Genomic DNA, 14,900 nt, shown 5'->3' with positions numbered 1-14,900 from the left:
CATTTTATGAGGATAGGTGCTCTGATCAAAGACAAAGAGCTGCATTCCAAAAGGCCTATCTACGTGAGAGTTTAAACCTATGCTTGCACACAATGAGTTTAATCCACGCTACAGAAGGGGTGGATCAATGGATCATGTCCTAGGGGAAGGGATTCTTTTAATTCTTCAGGGACCTTGGTGCTGGATGGGTGGTCTGGAAGATGCGAGATGAAGGACTAATGGACAGCGCCTCTGCTGCAACTGCAGGTAGGTGTGTGTCCTTCCAGCAGCATACAGTTTCATGTTCTCAGAGAACTGAGAAATCTGTTCTGTATGACTGTCCCAGGCAATTTACAGTCCCCAACTGCTGGTGTGGCCTTTTTTAAGCTGCTCTACACATTATTAAGTCTTTGCACCATAGAAATGAGCATGAACAAAGCCATCAGAAAGGCTCTCTGGTAAGATTTCCCCTCAAGATCAGCCCAAACCAATGAGCACTGAGTTTTCCAGCCCACTGACCTTGGTGGAACAGCGGATCCCGCCGAGCATCCAAACTAGGGCCTCCAACTTTGCTGCCCATCACTGGATGATGCAGGCCAATGAAGTGCTCTTGAAGGTGAGGACAGTCGTCTTGTGGCTGGAGAAGCTGGTGAGTGGAGTCATCTGGGAGGCTGTAGAGGAAAGAGCTGTCTTCTGGTCTGGAACTGGGCAATCTGAGGAGGCAGACAGACAAAGAAAGAAGTTTAGTACTATGCACAGATGTTTCCTCCTTGAAAGAGATGATCTATGTAGCAGCTAGCTGCATCAATGGAATGACAAAACATTCATAAATGAGGGGAAATTGGGATATACTTGTGGGATGGGAATGAGGTGATGGAAATTGGTATCAACCATTCAAAACTTGGTGAGTGTCACAGGAGCTGGGAGGAGTAATGCCTCCCAGGGAGCGGGGGAATAAATAATGACTTGAAGTGTGAACAGCAAGACAGAGCGCCTGCAACTAGCCAGATTCTGAGCATCTGTTTATCAGCATCCAGCTACAGATGCTGGTTTCTCTCTTTGTACTTTTTAGTCTCCTGCTTAGAAGCATAGTTTTGTTTCCCAAATGAACCGGGACAGACAAGAGAGCACGCTGAGGGCTAACTTTTGTGAGCAGGTATTTTCTGGTGGGCCCCACTGGATCGTTCCGTCCTCCCCCTCCATCAGCCAGGACTAACCTGGAGGGTTGGTAGTCTCGCTGGGCACTCCCGTTTTGCAGCACTCGTGCCTGCAGCAAGGCGTTGGTCTCCTCGTGTGACTGGAATGAGAGAGAAGAATCTCAGTGGTGCCACAAAGCAGCATTAAGAGGTAGGTGCTGATCCCCAGCAGAACCAGATCCATGGGGCAGAATGGTGAAGCTGTTGCTTAGTAGGTAAAGCCAAAACTGTTTCTTTTGCCATAGCAGATAGCTCAGTTCTGCTCTGAAAAACTCACTTCATGCTTACTGCTGAATTACTGGCTCATGATAACCAATGCACAGTCTCAGTGGTGGCACTGCCTTGCTTTATGTTACCATGTACACACAGAATCCTCAACATTGCCAGTCCCTCTAAGCTTTGTTTAGGAGAAACAGGAACCATTTCCATTAAGAGTAGCTTTTGCCCACTGCCTCTTCTGTACTTTAAGAGCCACTGCCCCAGGAAACCACCTCATCATGAGTGGTTTGGAGACCTTCCTGCTCAACCTAGGTCTCTGGGGAACTCGCATGTAAGAAAGGAGCCAGTTTGGGCACTTTTGCATGCTACAAACCTCCCACTGCAACCATGGCCTCCAGCTCAAGTCGAATCAGCTGTTAACTGCAGCTGCGGCCGTACCTGCTGCATGTCTGGGCTGTAGTCCCGGGGCTTGGTGCTCGCATAGCCCACTCCAGCAGAGGGGCAGATGCCATTCAGATGCGCCCCGTTGGCATAGGGCTGCCCGTTGACGTAGGGGTGGCCGTTGGCACGAGGAGCAGAGATGGCCCTCAGGGGCACCATGGTGTACTGGCAGGATGATACCAGCAGCCCAGCTCCCGGGAAGCCCATGTCGATGGTTTGCTCTGCAGAGGGGAGAAAAAGGAACTCTGAGGCCAGAAGCAGAGGTAGAGCTGAGCTTCTTGAAGTGAGCTGCTGTCCTGTCAGGCAGGTATCGGGCACTCAAAGCACCCTTGGAGACAAAGGGTGGAAAGAGGCCCCGGACAAAAGTAAAAGCAGTGCTGCCTCTTCTAGTCCCAGGGTTCCTTCTGGGACTGGACAAGGACAAGGGACGGACCGGTATCTTTTCTCTTCACAGAGGACTTCTACGGGACACTTGGAACTTGTCCTTTGCCCACCCTTCTCCCTGCTTCCCAGAAGGTGCAGCCCTCACATACTATGTCTGACCCAATTACACCTAGGATCAGATCTAACCCACAGGGTGAGCACATCTTGTACATCAGCCCTCAAGAAAGGACACTCACTCTGCTTGGACCAGGCTCTCCAAAGGCAAAAGGGGATGAAGGCCACGATGAGGAGCACAATGGAGCCCAGCACGACGCCCACAATCAAGTACGGCAAGTCGCTGGAACGGGCCACCATGGCTCCTGTCCCCAGGCCGCTGTGCCCGCCGCTGAGCGGGGGATGCTGCTGGGGGGCCACCGTTGAGGGTGGAAGACGACCTGGCAGACCAAGAGACTTCCGAGCTGTGAAGGAAAGAGACAGAGTGAGACACAGACAGGGCAGGAGCAAGAGCAGCACTCTCCAGGGATGTCTGCACTTCTGTGGAGCGAACAGGCTTCAGCAGTGGCTTTGAAGAAGCGCTTCTGGATGCCAGAGGATTTCCCGGGCTGAAGCATTTTGCCATACAGATGAGTTCTTTGTGCTTGCTTTACAGATCTGCCAGGCTCTTGGGCTGCTAAAGCACATGAAAAAGGGAAAGCCACCAAAACACCCACTTGGACTTAATGCTGTCCCTGTTGCAACAGTGCAGCTGCTTGGAAGACGAGATGGGACTCGCTTATAATCAAGCACAGCAGTTGAGACCAGCAAGGGGGAGTTAGCCCTTCTGGTTCCAGCCACCATCTGCATGGCACTTAGGAAAAGGTCAGTGCTGCTCTGAGGGAAATGCTGATGGACTCGCAGGGCCGCACCAGATGTGAGTACTGGTACGGGTGCATACACAAACTGAGCGCCAGCATCAAGCCGAGCCTGCTCTTCTGTTCCACCTCCACCTCCTTGCCTGAGTGTGGATGGCGTACAGTCAGGCAGGGCTGGTACCTGTGAAGCTGCTCACCTTTGGTTTCACAGATCATCACGTTGCTGAACTCGCTTTCGCCGCCCTCGTTGAAGCACTGCATCTTGATGTCATATGACGTTTCTGGCTGCAGGTGGCTGATGGAGTGCCAGTAGCGGTCTCCTGAGGAGGGAACACACACGAGGTGTCTTTAGCTCCTGTGGGGAACTTGCAGCTGGCCCACTACTGCAGCAGAGCTAAGCGAAGCAGGACCAGCCAGCAGCAGCAGCCTCGTGCCTTTGGTATACAAGGCTCCTTCTGGCCAGATATTCTTATAGAAGAAATCGAGAGCTAGGACCAATCTCCAAAATCTCCTACCTTCCACCACGTCCTTCTTGTAGTCACTGTCGTTGTCACTGTCGGTGGGGCGGTAGTAGATGTAAAAGCCATGGATGGGCGTGTTGTTGTTGCTGGCAGGGATGTACTGCAGAGAATGGGAGAGAGGGAAGAAATTAGCAGGGATGCCTGTGCTGTGGTATCCGTACTGTGCTGGGCAAGGAAGAGTCAGGATAAAAGGGATGAGGCAGGAGGAAGACCCGCAGGGAGCTCTTCCTTGTCTTGCCGCTGGTTTTCACATTAAGGGCTTCCTTCCAGGAGCTCATTGCTATTTTATGCTCTCAGGTAACAGGCAGGCCTTAAATCTGGTCCCTGTCAACCCAAACATCCCATACTCTGCACCTAGCAGCAGTGACTCAGCTGGGCGAGGACAAACACACCTTCACCTTGACTCTAACAGTCTCACCACTTCCAGACACACAGCAGCTCTCTTGCCATGAGCCAGTGACTGGAGAAATCTCGTGTTTGTGTGGACAGCTCTGCTCCTCCTCCACCCGAAGCTGTACTGCCCCAGCTCCATGTGCTCGTGCTGCATGTCACCCAGTACCATATCAGCTACTGTGTTTACAATAACAGCAGTGCCCATCCTGCCCTGTAGCATTTTTGAGCCAGAAGTTGGGAGAGAAGAGGGTGATGCACCCCTCTGAATAAGCTGTTGGAAACACTTAGATCTGGGCTTGTGATCCGAAAGATCCTGCCTGCTCCTAAAAATCCTCTGGGCTGGACTGCTGTAAACGATTACCAGCACTTCCAGCTGCTATTCAGCAAGTGACAGTGAAGGACACGTCTGCTGGGAGCTACAGGAGCAGACAGAGGTGCTAATGGATTCCAGGAATTTGGCCATGGAGCAAGCAGCCACTCCCAGCGTGGCTGAACCGTGCTTGTTGGACGAAATGGTCGAGACCCTGAAGTTATCTACTGAAATGCCTCCTGTGCACAACGCTGAATTCAGATGAAAACAGCTTCCTAGGCTCTCTGACTTCCTCCACTTCTATGTGGCCCAAGTCCGACCCTTGCTGTCTGTGAGATCTGTCGGCTCCCCAATCCATTCGTGCTGCCGACAGGCTCCAGTGGGGTAACCCGGAAGATCTGTAAGCCAGGCAGGTAGCCCCCACACGCCTGCACCTTCAGAGCTCTTTTCCCCCCTACAAACCTTACCATCCACTTGAGCATGATGGTGGTCTCGTTGATGGCATCTGTGAAGGTGATGTACGGCCCGGCCACGGGGCGCTCGTAGACGCGGTTGCTGTACCCAGACACCACGTACGGCCGGGACGCAGCACTGGGCTCGCTCTCCCCCAGGATGTTCAGTGCTCGGACACGGAACTTATAGGAAGTGCCTAGGGGAGGAAATGGGAGATAAGAGTTTGACCAAGACGGCGCTGATGTCTTCCAAGGCTTCTGCTGTCAGCACAGGCCACATCTCCAGAAGGTGGAGAGACTACAGCCAGACTTTGATTGAATATAAATACTGCATGACCAGATTTCAGCCACGTGCTAGACTGAGCCTGCTTTTATTTGCCTCCCCAATTCTTGTCTGGATGGTCTACAGGCCGGGTCGCAGTTATGGAAGGTACGTGGGGATGGTTGAAAGGCTGTCCTTACCCCTGAGCAGCTATGGGATGGTGTCCTTCCTCTACTACGGGGCAATCAGGCACCGAAATCTCAGATAAAAGCTCTAAGCCTAAATAACGTTTAACCAAACATCATTTTTTCGCTCTTTTAGTTTGGGTAGATATTTTGTCCTTTAAAGCTGTCCCACTCAGCAATGCCTTTTTTCTCATCTGAAGTGCAATGGGAATTGTGTGTCCGTCTGCCTTGCCTGCGGCTAAGGAAAGAAAGCTCTGTCCTGTCTCGTAAAAGGCACAGACAAGGCACTCATGCTTTCAGTAACTGTCCTGTAAGGCAGAAAAGCATGTGCAAGCCTCCCTGAGGGAGGTCAAATCTACGCTGGTCTCTGCAGCTGGAGAAATTGGAGAAGCATCTGCAGCTTTTCCCCAAGCAGCCCAGGCTGGAGCTGGGGCGGCTTTGTTCGGATCCCACAGGGCAGGGCCGAGTGAGCTGCGGCAGCTGCCTGGCCATCCTACAGGGGCCGCAGAGCTCTCCCACAGCCCCCCAGGATGTGGGGAGGAAAACACCTGCCTACCTTTCTCCAGGCCGGGGATTTCCACGGAGAGGCGGGAGGGAGGAATGTCGCTGGTGGCCAGGACCCAGTCCCCCAGCTTCTTCAGCTTCTTGTACTCCACGCGGAAAGACTGGATGGGAAACCCACCGTTCCCCCGCGGGATCCAGGTCACGTACACAGATGTCTCCGATGCCATGGAGATGGTTGGACGATCCGGGGCCTCTGGGGCTGCAAAAGTGGACATCAAAGACATGAAATACACTCCTCTCACCATGTCTGGAGGATCCCGTAGCTCAGAGGTAAGCGGGTGAAGGACTGCCTCTTCATTAGAGCTGGCACCCCCAAATCCTTGCTCCTTTCAGTCTCTCCAGACAGCTTTTACTCCTGTTTGCACCTCGCTCCTTTTCCCCTCCCAGCTCGAGCAGGGAGAGATGAGGTTTGTGGTGTGTATACTCATCACAGGGGGGGCAGCACCGAGAGATGTGGACACAGGGCTGGAGACGGAGGGGGAGAGGCCCGACTGGACAGGAAGGGGACAGACAGGTGTAGGAGGTGAAAAACAGGAAAGGCTGAGAGAAACCAGCTGAGGAGGAAATGTGGAAGAGTTCTGAACTGCAGAAGTATAACCTGATACAAAAACAATCAAAAGATGGGAGGGAAAGAGATGGACGGAGCTGTGGGGATGAAAGCAAAGGGAACGCATCAATTACAGAAGGGATGATGGCACCGGTGACTACCAGAGGTGGGCCCAGGGTGAGAAACAACAAATTGGATTAACCAGGCAGGACCTGGTGTTCCTCCAATGCAGCAAAACGCCCAAATGGAGCAACCTCCTACCCTAACTGACTCTGACCCCAGCACCAACCCGGGGCCCCTCACCCTCCCTCCTTGCCCACCCAGCCCAGGCAGAGCCTTACGGGACAGGCGGCTGTTGTCGGACTGGTTACTGCTCTGGGTGCTCGTGCCGGGGTCATCCCTCTGGATTTGCTGCTCTTTGCTGGCAACGATCTCTGGTTTTGGACGCCGGCCTGCACGGAAAGGAGAGATGGCATCAGGGACACGGCAATGCAGGTCAGAGTTAATTGTTGCTGTCGTGAATAAAGAAAAGAGTCCCAGCTGTGATGCTGAGGTAAATACTCCTTGGACTCAAACAGCCCTAGGGTTTCAACGTGCTCAACTTGCAGCCAGGAACCGAAGCTAAAGGGGCAGAGTTGTTCTACTGTTAATTGCTTTTTTCTTTTTTTTTTCTTTTTTTTTGCCCCCGCTAATATTTAATTTTCTAAAAACTTTTAATTGGTTTTCTGGAAATCCTGTTGCTAGATTGCTGCCCGAGGAGGTGGTAATTAGCACAGTGCAGGGGCCTGAGAGGATACGTGAGCAGGCCCAGCACTGTGGGGAAGGTTTCAAGGAAGGGAACGCCATTCCCCACCCTTGCTGGGGGACAAAATAAGCAGCATGGGACAGGGAGACTGAGCTTAGGCATTTGGAGCAGCCTTTCGGTGGTGCAGCCAGCTCAGCATGACACAGGCTGCTGGAGGAGGGCCTGCAGTTCCCTTCAGTGCAGGACAAGGTTTTATGAACAGATTGGACAAAGACAGCTCAGGAATAACCCCCAAAGGCACAGGATGGATTAACAACCTCCTGACAGCCCCCCCAGGCCTATTTGCTTCGCTTCTGCAGGTGTCCAACTGAGCCACGGAGGGAGGAAGGACGCTTGGAGGGGCCCTCGCTTAACTCAGAGCAAAACACCCGGGGCCAGGCTGGACCTTTACCAGTCCGGAAGGTCACCATGGCCGTCTGTCCCTCGCCGGCACAGTTGTGGGCGGCCATCTCCACCTCGTAGAGGCTCCCGGGGTCCAGCCTGGTGAGCGTCAGGCGGTGCTGCGAGGCCGGGACGTCCCTCACTGCCCAGCTGTCCGAGGCGTTGGTGACCTGCTGAGAGACCGAGGCAGGCGTCGCAAAGCTGGGGGCCAGCACCGAGCCCAGAAACGTCCCCTTGGGGTCGTGGATCGAGTGGGGCTAAACCTCCTCCTGTCTGCGCAGGGGGGAGATGTTTTCAGCCCGATTTTGCAGAGCTGAGGGAGCGTTCAAAGCCTGCCCGGGCTTTGATTAAGCAGTAGGATTTGGGGGAGCTGGAGGATGCTTGGTGAAGGGCAGAGTTAAGGCTCTGAAGCCTCTCCTCCAATGTTTTGTGGTGGAACCACAGCACCTTATGCAGGGAATAGATAACGTACTCCCACAGCCCCCAGAAAGACGTGGAAATAATATTTTCTGGTGATGTCCCGCCGCCCCATGAGGAGCGGGAGGGAAGGTGGGACTCTCCTCCTTCTCCCCAGCTGCAAGGATAATATTTTTTCAAGCAAACACACAGGACACCGAAGTGACCCGGTGCCGAAAGGAGCATTAGCAATGCAGGCAACGCAACAAAACGGAAATGCCAGGCCTCTGCTGTATCATTCATCTTCTCCCAGCATTTGACACTGACTGATTAATGCCTGCCTCGTTTTATTTTTATTCCTGAGCCCGCGGAGCTGTGAGGCCAGGGAGGGGAGCCCTCAAGACTGCTAATATCCAGGGAAGAAAAAGAGAAATTCTTAAGAAACAAAGATAATGGCTGCACGGCATCTGACTGCTTGCAGGCTGCTGAGAATTTAGGGTCAGCGCACGAACAGGGGAAAGAGACAGCCGCAGATAGTTTCCAGAAGAGAAACAGACCCTTGCCCGGCACAATTTTAAGCCTCCTGTCATTAGGTTTTACTTTCCTTAGCCATCTTTCACACAAAGAGCCTTTTCTTTTGTTGCTGAATTGATTCCTTCCCTCTCTACAAACACGCTTTTCCAGTCAGAGATGTTAAAACCAGATCATTATATAACTTGATCCTACAGATCGCATAGAAAGAGCCTCTTTCTAAACAAGTTTAAGGGTTATTGGGACTAATTCCTTTCCACACAATCCTTCAGCGTCCCAAGAAAGAGTCTCCAGCTGAGAATTTGGACTACACTGAAAACATATTACTGCAAACTGCAGTGACCCATGGTGACCTCCACTGCCCTGCAGCCCCTTCCAGGTGAAGCGCTGAAAAACAAATAAAATATGGACAAACTCCAGCCTGCGAGTTAAAATTGCAAGCAGCACTGCTTGTTACATGATACACCACTGGGGGACAAACCTCCTCCTGGCAGACAACTAGACCCTGCAGTCTGGTGAGGATTTTGGCATTTTTTGTGTTGTTTTTATTTATTTTTTTTTTAAACTTGCCCTGTTGTGCTCTTGCGTTGGCATCTTCTGTCTTTGTTTTAAAGGGCTATGTAAAGAGATGGCTGAAACCCTCAGCCTAAGTTTTGTTTAGAAAGAAATCAAGAACATGGTGGTGTTATAGAAGCCTTCTGTTATATCGTATGTTCATGAAGTCAAGCAACTCCAGGAAAACAGATACATATTTTCACATAAAATGGTGCCTTGCAGTGGCTGGGAATCAAAAACACACCAGATCTGAACCGTACTCAAAGCCTAGAGCAAAACCTACCTCTCCATTGCAACCCTCTGCCTACCCAAAGCAAATACAGGTATTAAACAAACAAATCCAAGGCTCGCAGCCCACCTGGAGACCGGCACGGAAGAAAGAACATGAGTAGGGCAAAATGGCAATCGCTACCTTGCGGTGCTTCACCACGTAGTAGAGGATGGGGGCTCTGCTGTCCGGCCGGGGTCTCCACACCAGGTCGTAGCTGTCTGTCTTCGACGTGCGGGGAGAGCTGAGGATGACGGGGGCCTCGGCTGGAGACACCAGCTCCCTGCTGGCTGTGCACTGTGCAGCTGCTGCCAGCGGGGTGCTCCCAGGCTTCGGCAGCCCAGCTTTATCCAGGGGCAGCTTTAAGGCACCCTCCCGGGAAGGCGGCGTGGGTGGCTGAGCTGAGCCCGGCCGGGCATCTCGCCCAGGGTTAAGGGTAGCTCCTGAAAGGCAAAATGTCAAAAGTGACTGGGTGGTGAGGGCAGGGGAAAGGCCTGACCCAGTCCTGTGGCGAGGACAGAGCTGCGAGAAGCCCCCTGATTCCTCTCCAAAGACCAGAGCTATCCCCACACTGCACCACAAGTCCCTTAGAGGTATCAGGTCCCAGGTGGTGCTGCCGGCTGTGCCACGCCAAAACAAGCTTTTTCTCCTGGCATTAACATAATGTCTCGCTGGGGACTCTCCCAGAACAGGCCTTGGCCAAATAGGGCTTCCTACACCTCTCTGAGGGCTTCCTAGCCCCTCATACCCTGGAGAAGTCCATCAGGGTCCAAGGAAACAGGTGGCACCTCCAGAAACCCTCAGAGTGTAGGGTGAAAAGGAAGGAAGAGCTCAAACCCAAGCAGGAGGGTGATACCCCAACTTTCTCCTGCTCCCCTCTGCTCTTTCCCCGTGCGTTAGGGCTCCACCACCGAGTGCCCACAAGCTCCCACAGAGGGACTGACCTGGCCGGGCTGTCCTCAGCTGCACCATGGCCTGCGCGCTGCCGACCTCGTTCTCTGCCATGCACTGGTAGATGCCGTCGTCCTCGGGCCCCACGCTGACCAGGCGCAGCGCCCGGCGGGAGAGCCGGAGCCGGTGGCTGGTGGAGAGGGGCACGGCGTTGCGCAGCCAGACGACGGAGGGCTGGGGGTTCCCCCGCACCTCGCAGGTGAACTTGGCGCTCTGGCCCCAGGGGATGATCTGCTGGGACAGCTCCATCGTGACCTCTGGGGGCTCTGCCAGGGGAAAAAGCACGGCTGCTGAGCAGCGCCTGGCAGGGAGCACGGCAGCGTCGTGGCTTTGCGCTGTTCTCTGTAGGTTCTCGACCCTCCCTGCCAGTCCTGCTAGCTTTGAGGGGTCCCACATGGATGTGGTATTCCCCTTTAGCATCCACATCGACCGCACAGAGGTGTCCCTCTGAGCCACATGATGACAGCAGGCACCTATGAGTCCCATTTCTCTTAGCTGAAACGTCACTCTGCAAAGCTTGTGCTCGTGCCAATAACACTTCAGCACTTGGATGAGATGAAATCTAACAAAACATGGGCTTATCCTCCCTAATGCTCGTGAGAAGGAGAAGGATGTGTGGTAGAAACATGTAAGGCGTGGTACCCCTTATGTTTCTCACCCCACAGAGAGCTTTCCTACAGAACAGAGTGAAAAGCAGGACACTCTCATCTCTTTGCTGTTATCTAGCTCAAATATACCTGAGAAGCAGCCAGTCCTCCACTAGAGAGTGTTAGAGTAAACCTTCCCCACAGGAGGGAGGATCCATCACCTCCAGCTCACGCTGGGAGCCAGGAAGGAGGAACCACCACCCTCAAGCCAGAATTCATCCCGTCTCCTCAGAACTGGAACCCGCAAGCAGCGGGGAAAGCCCAAGCCCCTCCTCAAGCGAGGGCTACGGCAGCACTCACCGAACACCTGCACGTTGTAGAAGATGAACGCGGCTCCGGCCTCGCCGACCCCGTTGTCCGCCGTGCAGCTGTAGGTCCCCGAGTCCTCCTCGCTGGTGGGGTCGATGAGGAGGTTGCTGAGCAGGAAGCGCGTCTTGTTGAACGCCGAGACGCTGGAGCCGTCCTTGGCCCAGGTGACCCGCGGCGGGGGAATCCCGCTGGCCACGCACTCCAGGATGAGGCTTTGGCCTTTGGTGACGATGATGGTCTGAGCCTCGGGGGGGTAGATGATCCGAGCTGCCTCCGCCGTGGAGCCTGGCGACGAGAGGAGGAAGGAGGTAGGTGGGAAGGAAGGCGGCAGTGCAGGATCAAGTCATACTTTAAGGGAATGACTTTGTAGTCTTCCCAAGGAGTCTTGCTGAAGGACTGAGGACCTTTCCTCGTATGACACCAAAAATAAATCCTGAGGAAGGCACAGCGATCCCAGGAGCATACTTTGTTCGTACTTTGTATGTGCACCCAGGGCCAGAATGGCTCAGACATGCAAAGAAAGGAGAGCGGCTTACGTCTCACGCGGAGCCTCTCGCTGGACACAGAGGTTTTCACCTCCTGCGTCACGGGGTTGTAGGCAGCACATTTATAGGTCCCCTCATCCTCCTGGCTGGCGTTGACAATCTGCAGGTTCCCGGATGGCATGATAAGGTAATTGTCTGCAGGGAGAGAAGAGGAAATGGTGCATGGTCATAAGGTGTGTGTCCCAGAAGAAACACTGTGCCCTTTTTGTTCACACATCAGGAGAAGCAGTGATGCAATTGTGGAAGGAAGAGCGCCGCGGCTGAAGCCAGCTTGCCACAAGTGCCTGCAGCATATGGAGTGAAGCTGTCGAATCGAGACTCAAGTTTTTAAAAATTCCCCATGTCCAGAAACATCTTGGGCTAGAGGAACGCTGCACGGACGTACAGGGATGCCCAATGAAGAGCACCATGGCGCATCGCCTAACTCTGCTTCCTTCCCCCTTCCACAAGCTGGTGTTACACCCTAAAAGAGCCCGTCCTCAAACTGGCCAAAAAGGGACAAGAGGGAGGCAGACAGTGCTGCTGCTGGCAGGGAAAGGTAAAATTGAGGCTGTGGGGGTCACGGGGGGACAGACCCTTTGGTGCTCACCTCGGGAGGCCTCCAGCCACTCGTGCTTCACGCTGTAGCGCACCTGGGCCTTGGGGTGGCTCTCGGGCAGGTCGCAGGCAATGACGGCCGTGTTGCCCTCGTCCACCTCGATCACGTGCTGGCCGTCAAACTTGAAGTCCTTGAGATCTGCACGGGGAACAAAACAATGACAGGGCTGCTTGCGTGGTGCCAGCAGAGGACAGGAGCTGTTCCTAGCGAGCAGCTCTTGCAGCCAGAGCTGCCCTGTGCTCTTCCAGCGCTCCAGCAGCCGGCCTCTCTGCTCAGGGCACCCTTTGTACAAAAGAAATATGGAAACAGGGAGCCAGAAAGTGCAAATAGGGGGCACCTGCCCCTGCCAGGGCAGGCAGCAGCTGCTACACCAGGATGAGGGCACCCGCCCTCCGCTCGGCCGGCCCCTCCGAACCCATCCAAGTGCCCGTGGGCAGTTTGGAGAGCTGGGGGGCACGAGGGTTCGTGGAGGGCGGGCTCCACGCAGCCTGCCTTTGGCAGCCGAGCCGGCAAAAAAATGTGTTTTTGTTCTCTGGGAAACATAGCAGCGCTCCAAGAGCAAGAGACAAGGCTGGCTCCGAGCTTCTCCCACCCACAGTCATGGAAAAGTGACATGAAATTTCTCAAGCAGACTTTCTGATTAAAGCAAGATCCTTGATGGGGTTTAAATAAAAACCAGCCCTCTTGGCAGGGCGGCGAGAAAGCCTCCCCGAAGGCGGCGCGGAGGGGCTGCCGGGCGGCTGCTGGGGGAGCGAGTGTTCCCGTGCCCGGGTCCGAGGGGAGGGGAGGAGGCCGAGCAGGGGAGGGGAGGTTTTGCAATGTCATAAAAATGATTTGCAGCGCACATGCTTTCATACTCCTGGAATTTCTTGGCACCGTTCAATTAAAGAAAAAAAAAATAAATAATAATAATAAAATAATAATACCAAAAAGAAGGAATAAGGGCGAGCTGCAGCAATGCCATTAATCCTTTAAGACAGGCCGAGGAGGGGAGCCATGTTTCCACTGGGTATTAAAGCCAGATGAAGGTTAACTCTTCACTTGTGAAAAGCTGGCGGCGCCCCGCGCTCCTCCAGCAACGAAAGTTCCCGCTGGGGAGGGGCAGGGTGCCGGGCATTTTCCCCTCTTCACTTTTTTTTTTTTATCCTCGATCAAGGAATAAAAAAAGAGCGAGAGCCGCAGAAATGGCAGGAGGTGGAGAAGGGGCGAGAGAGAGCCCAGCGTCCGCCTGCCCGCATCGCACATGCTTCTCCCATCGCCAAAATATAAACGAGCATCGGGGAAATTAATGTGCGCCTTGGTGGTCTGCGCTCATCACGGCCAAACGAAGATTTCGGAGCCAAGGCATCGGCCCCAGCACCGCTGGCAGGGAGCTGCACATGCACATGGCCTCTGCGCAGCCCCACGGCCCCGTCGCACCCCGGTGGCTGGGAGAAACTTGCTCCCGGCTGCGAAGGGGCTAACGGGGCTTACAATTATTCTGATTTTGGTGTCTGTGAGCATGAAGGAGCGCGAGTAGAGGGCCCTTGCTCGCATCCATCCGCCCGCTCGGAGGCGTGAGGAGGGTCAGCCCCGCAAGCTGCCTGCGCCGCTGTCAGCGGGGAGCGAAACCAGCTGCGGCCCGCGGCCGGGGGCCAAGCAGCGAGACGGAGCGGATTAAATGAATGGGAGGCCATAAATAACGCGGGAGAAGGAGCCCGAGGAAATAAAAAGCAGGCCCTCGAGGTGAAAGTCCTCTCCTCGGCCCTCGCGGGCACACCCGGGCTGCCCTACAGACCCCGGCTCGCTCGCGCGCCCCAGGTGCATCCCCGAGCCCCGCTCCCCCTGGTCTCGCAGGCAGCACCTGTGTTTTCCTTCTCTCCCCTCCTCACACCACCTCTGCCCCGTGGCCCTGAGGCTGTCGCCAGCGAGGCCGAGGGGGCCCTGAGGGACCTGGCACACAGCACCTGGGGCACTCGAGGGGGTTTCCTCCAAGGGAGGAGGCGAGAAAGAGCCCCAAAGTTGGCCAGATGTTACCTACGACCCTTGAAACCTAGCAGGATGCTTTTTCCAGCGAGTCCTGATCCGCTTCCAAAATCAACCGAAATCATAAGCTGGAAAACACTCCTTTCTGCCTCCTGCTTTTTTTTCGTTCACCTTCCAGTTTCTCTCCTCCACCTCCAAAAGCGATTTTAGGCTGGGGCCAAGACTTTCAGAGGGTTTTCTCCCAAGACTTTTTGAAGCCGGTGCCCTGGGAGAAGCCCAAGGTGCCAGCCCCTCCTACACCTTCAGCCCTATTTCTTTCCAGGGCTGCCCCTTCTCTCTCTTCACTCACAGCTTTCCAAGCCTTCCCCATCTGAGGCAGCCACACAACCTCGGGGACCTTCTGGTGCTGTAGGACCTGTCTCCTGCCCAGCGCTGACGCCAGACCCAGGAAGACCCCCAAACTGCCGTGCTCTGCTCTCCTAAATGCAAACCATGTCCTTGGTAACCCCATCCACCTCTCCCCTCCTCTCCTCCCCTCTATCAGGCCACCAGCGCACACAGCCCCCTTTCTGCTCTGGAATGCGTTCTCCGAAACTTAATCTCGGCGCGGAGCTCGGGCCAAATCCCCCGACAGGTTCGGCCCCG

At 54.5% G+C, this 14,900-nt stretch overlaps 1 protein-coding gene across 6 annotated transcripts in view; it reads right to left on the bottom strand.

The window, feature by feature from the left end:
• BOC (BOC cell adhesion associated, oncogene regulated) overlaps positions 1-14,900 on the bottom strand; it is a 40,486-nt gene that overhangs the window by 771 nt on the left and 24,815 nt on the right. For 3 of the 6 annotated variants that reach the window (XM_084506495.1, XM_084506491.1, XM_084506496.1), the window contains 15 exons: positions 12,282-12,428; positions 11,684-11,827; positions 11,139-11,432; positions 10,185-10,457; positions 9,385-9,683; positions 7,495-7,663; positions 6,646-6,756; positions 5,750-5,956; positions 4,762-4,943; positions 3,586-3,691; positions 3,268-3,390; positions 2,456-2,677; positions 1,833-2,056; positions 1,197-1,276; positions 499-692 (listed from right to left, as the gene is read on the bottom strand). In XM_084506495.1, coding sequence (XP_084362621.1) covers positions 499-692; positions 1,197-1,276; positions 1,833-2,056; positions 2,456-2,677; positions 3,268-3,390; positions 3,586-3,691; positions 4,762-4,943; positions 5,750-5,956; positions 6,646-6,756; positions 7,495-7,663; positions 9,385-9,683; positions 10,185-10,457; positions 11,139-11,432; positions 11,684-11,827; positions 12,282-12,428 — 2,775 coding nt within the window. The remainder of the gene's footprint in view (positions 1-498; positions 693-1,196; positions 1,277-1,832; positions 2,057-2,455; positions 2,678-3,267; positions 3,391-3,585; positions 3,692-4,761; positions 4,944-5,749; positions 5,957-6,645; positions 6,757-7,494; positions 7,664-9,384; positions 9,684-10,184; positions 10,458-11,138; positions 11,433-11,683; positions 11,828-12,281; positions 12,429-14,900) is intronic. The other 3 variants (XM_084506492.1, XM_084506493.1, XM_084506494.1) reach the window with 3 other exon arrangements.

This window comes from Aythya ferina, assembly GCF_964211825.1.
Source record: "Aythya ferina genome assembly, chromosome: 1".
Lineage (NCBI taxonomy): Eukaryota > Metazoa > Chordata > Aves > Anseriformes > Anatidae > Aythya > Aythya ferina.
The sequence above is the reverse complement of the archived record's forward strand: the minus strand, read 5'-3'. Positions and strand labels throughout refer to the sequence as shown.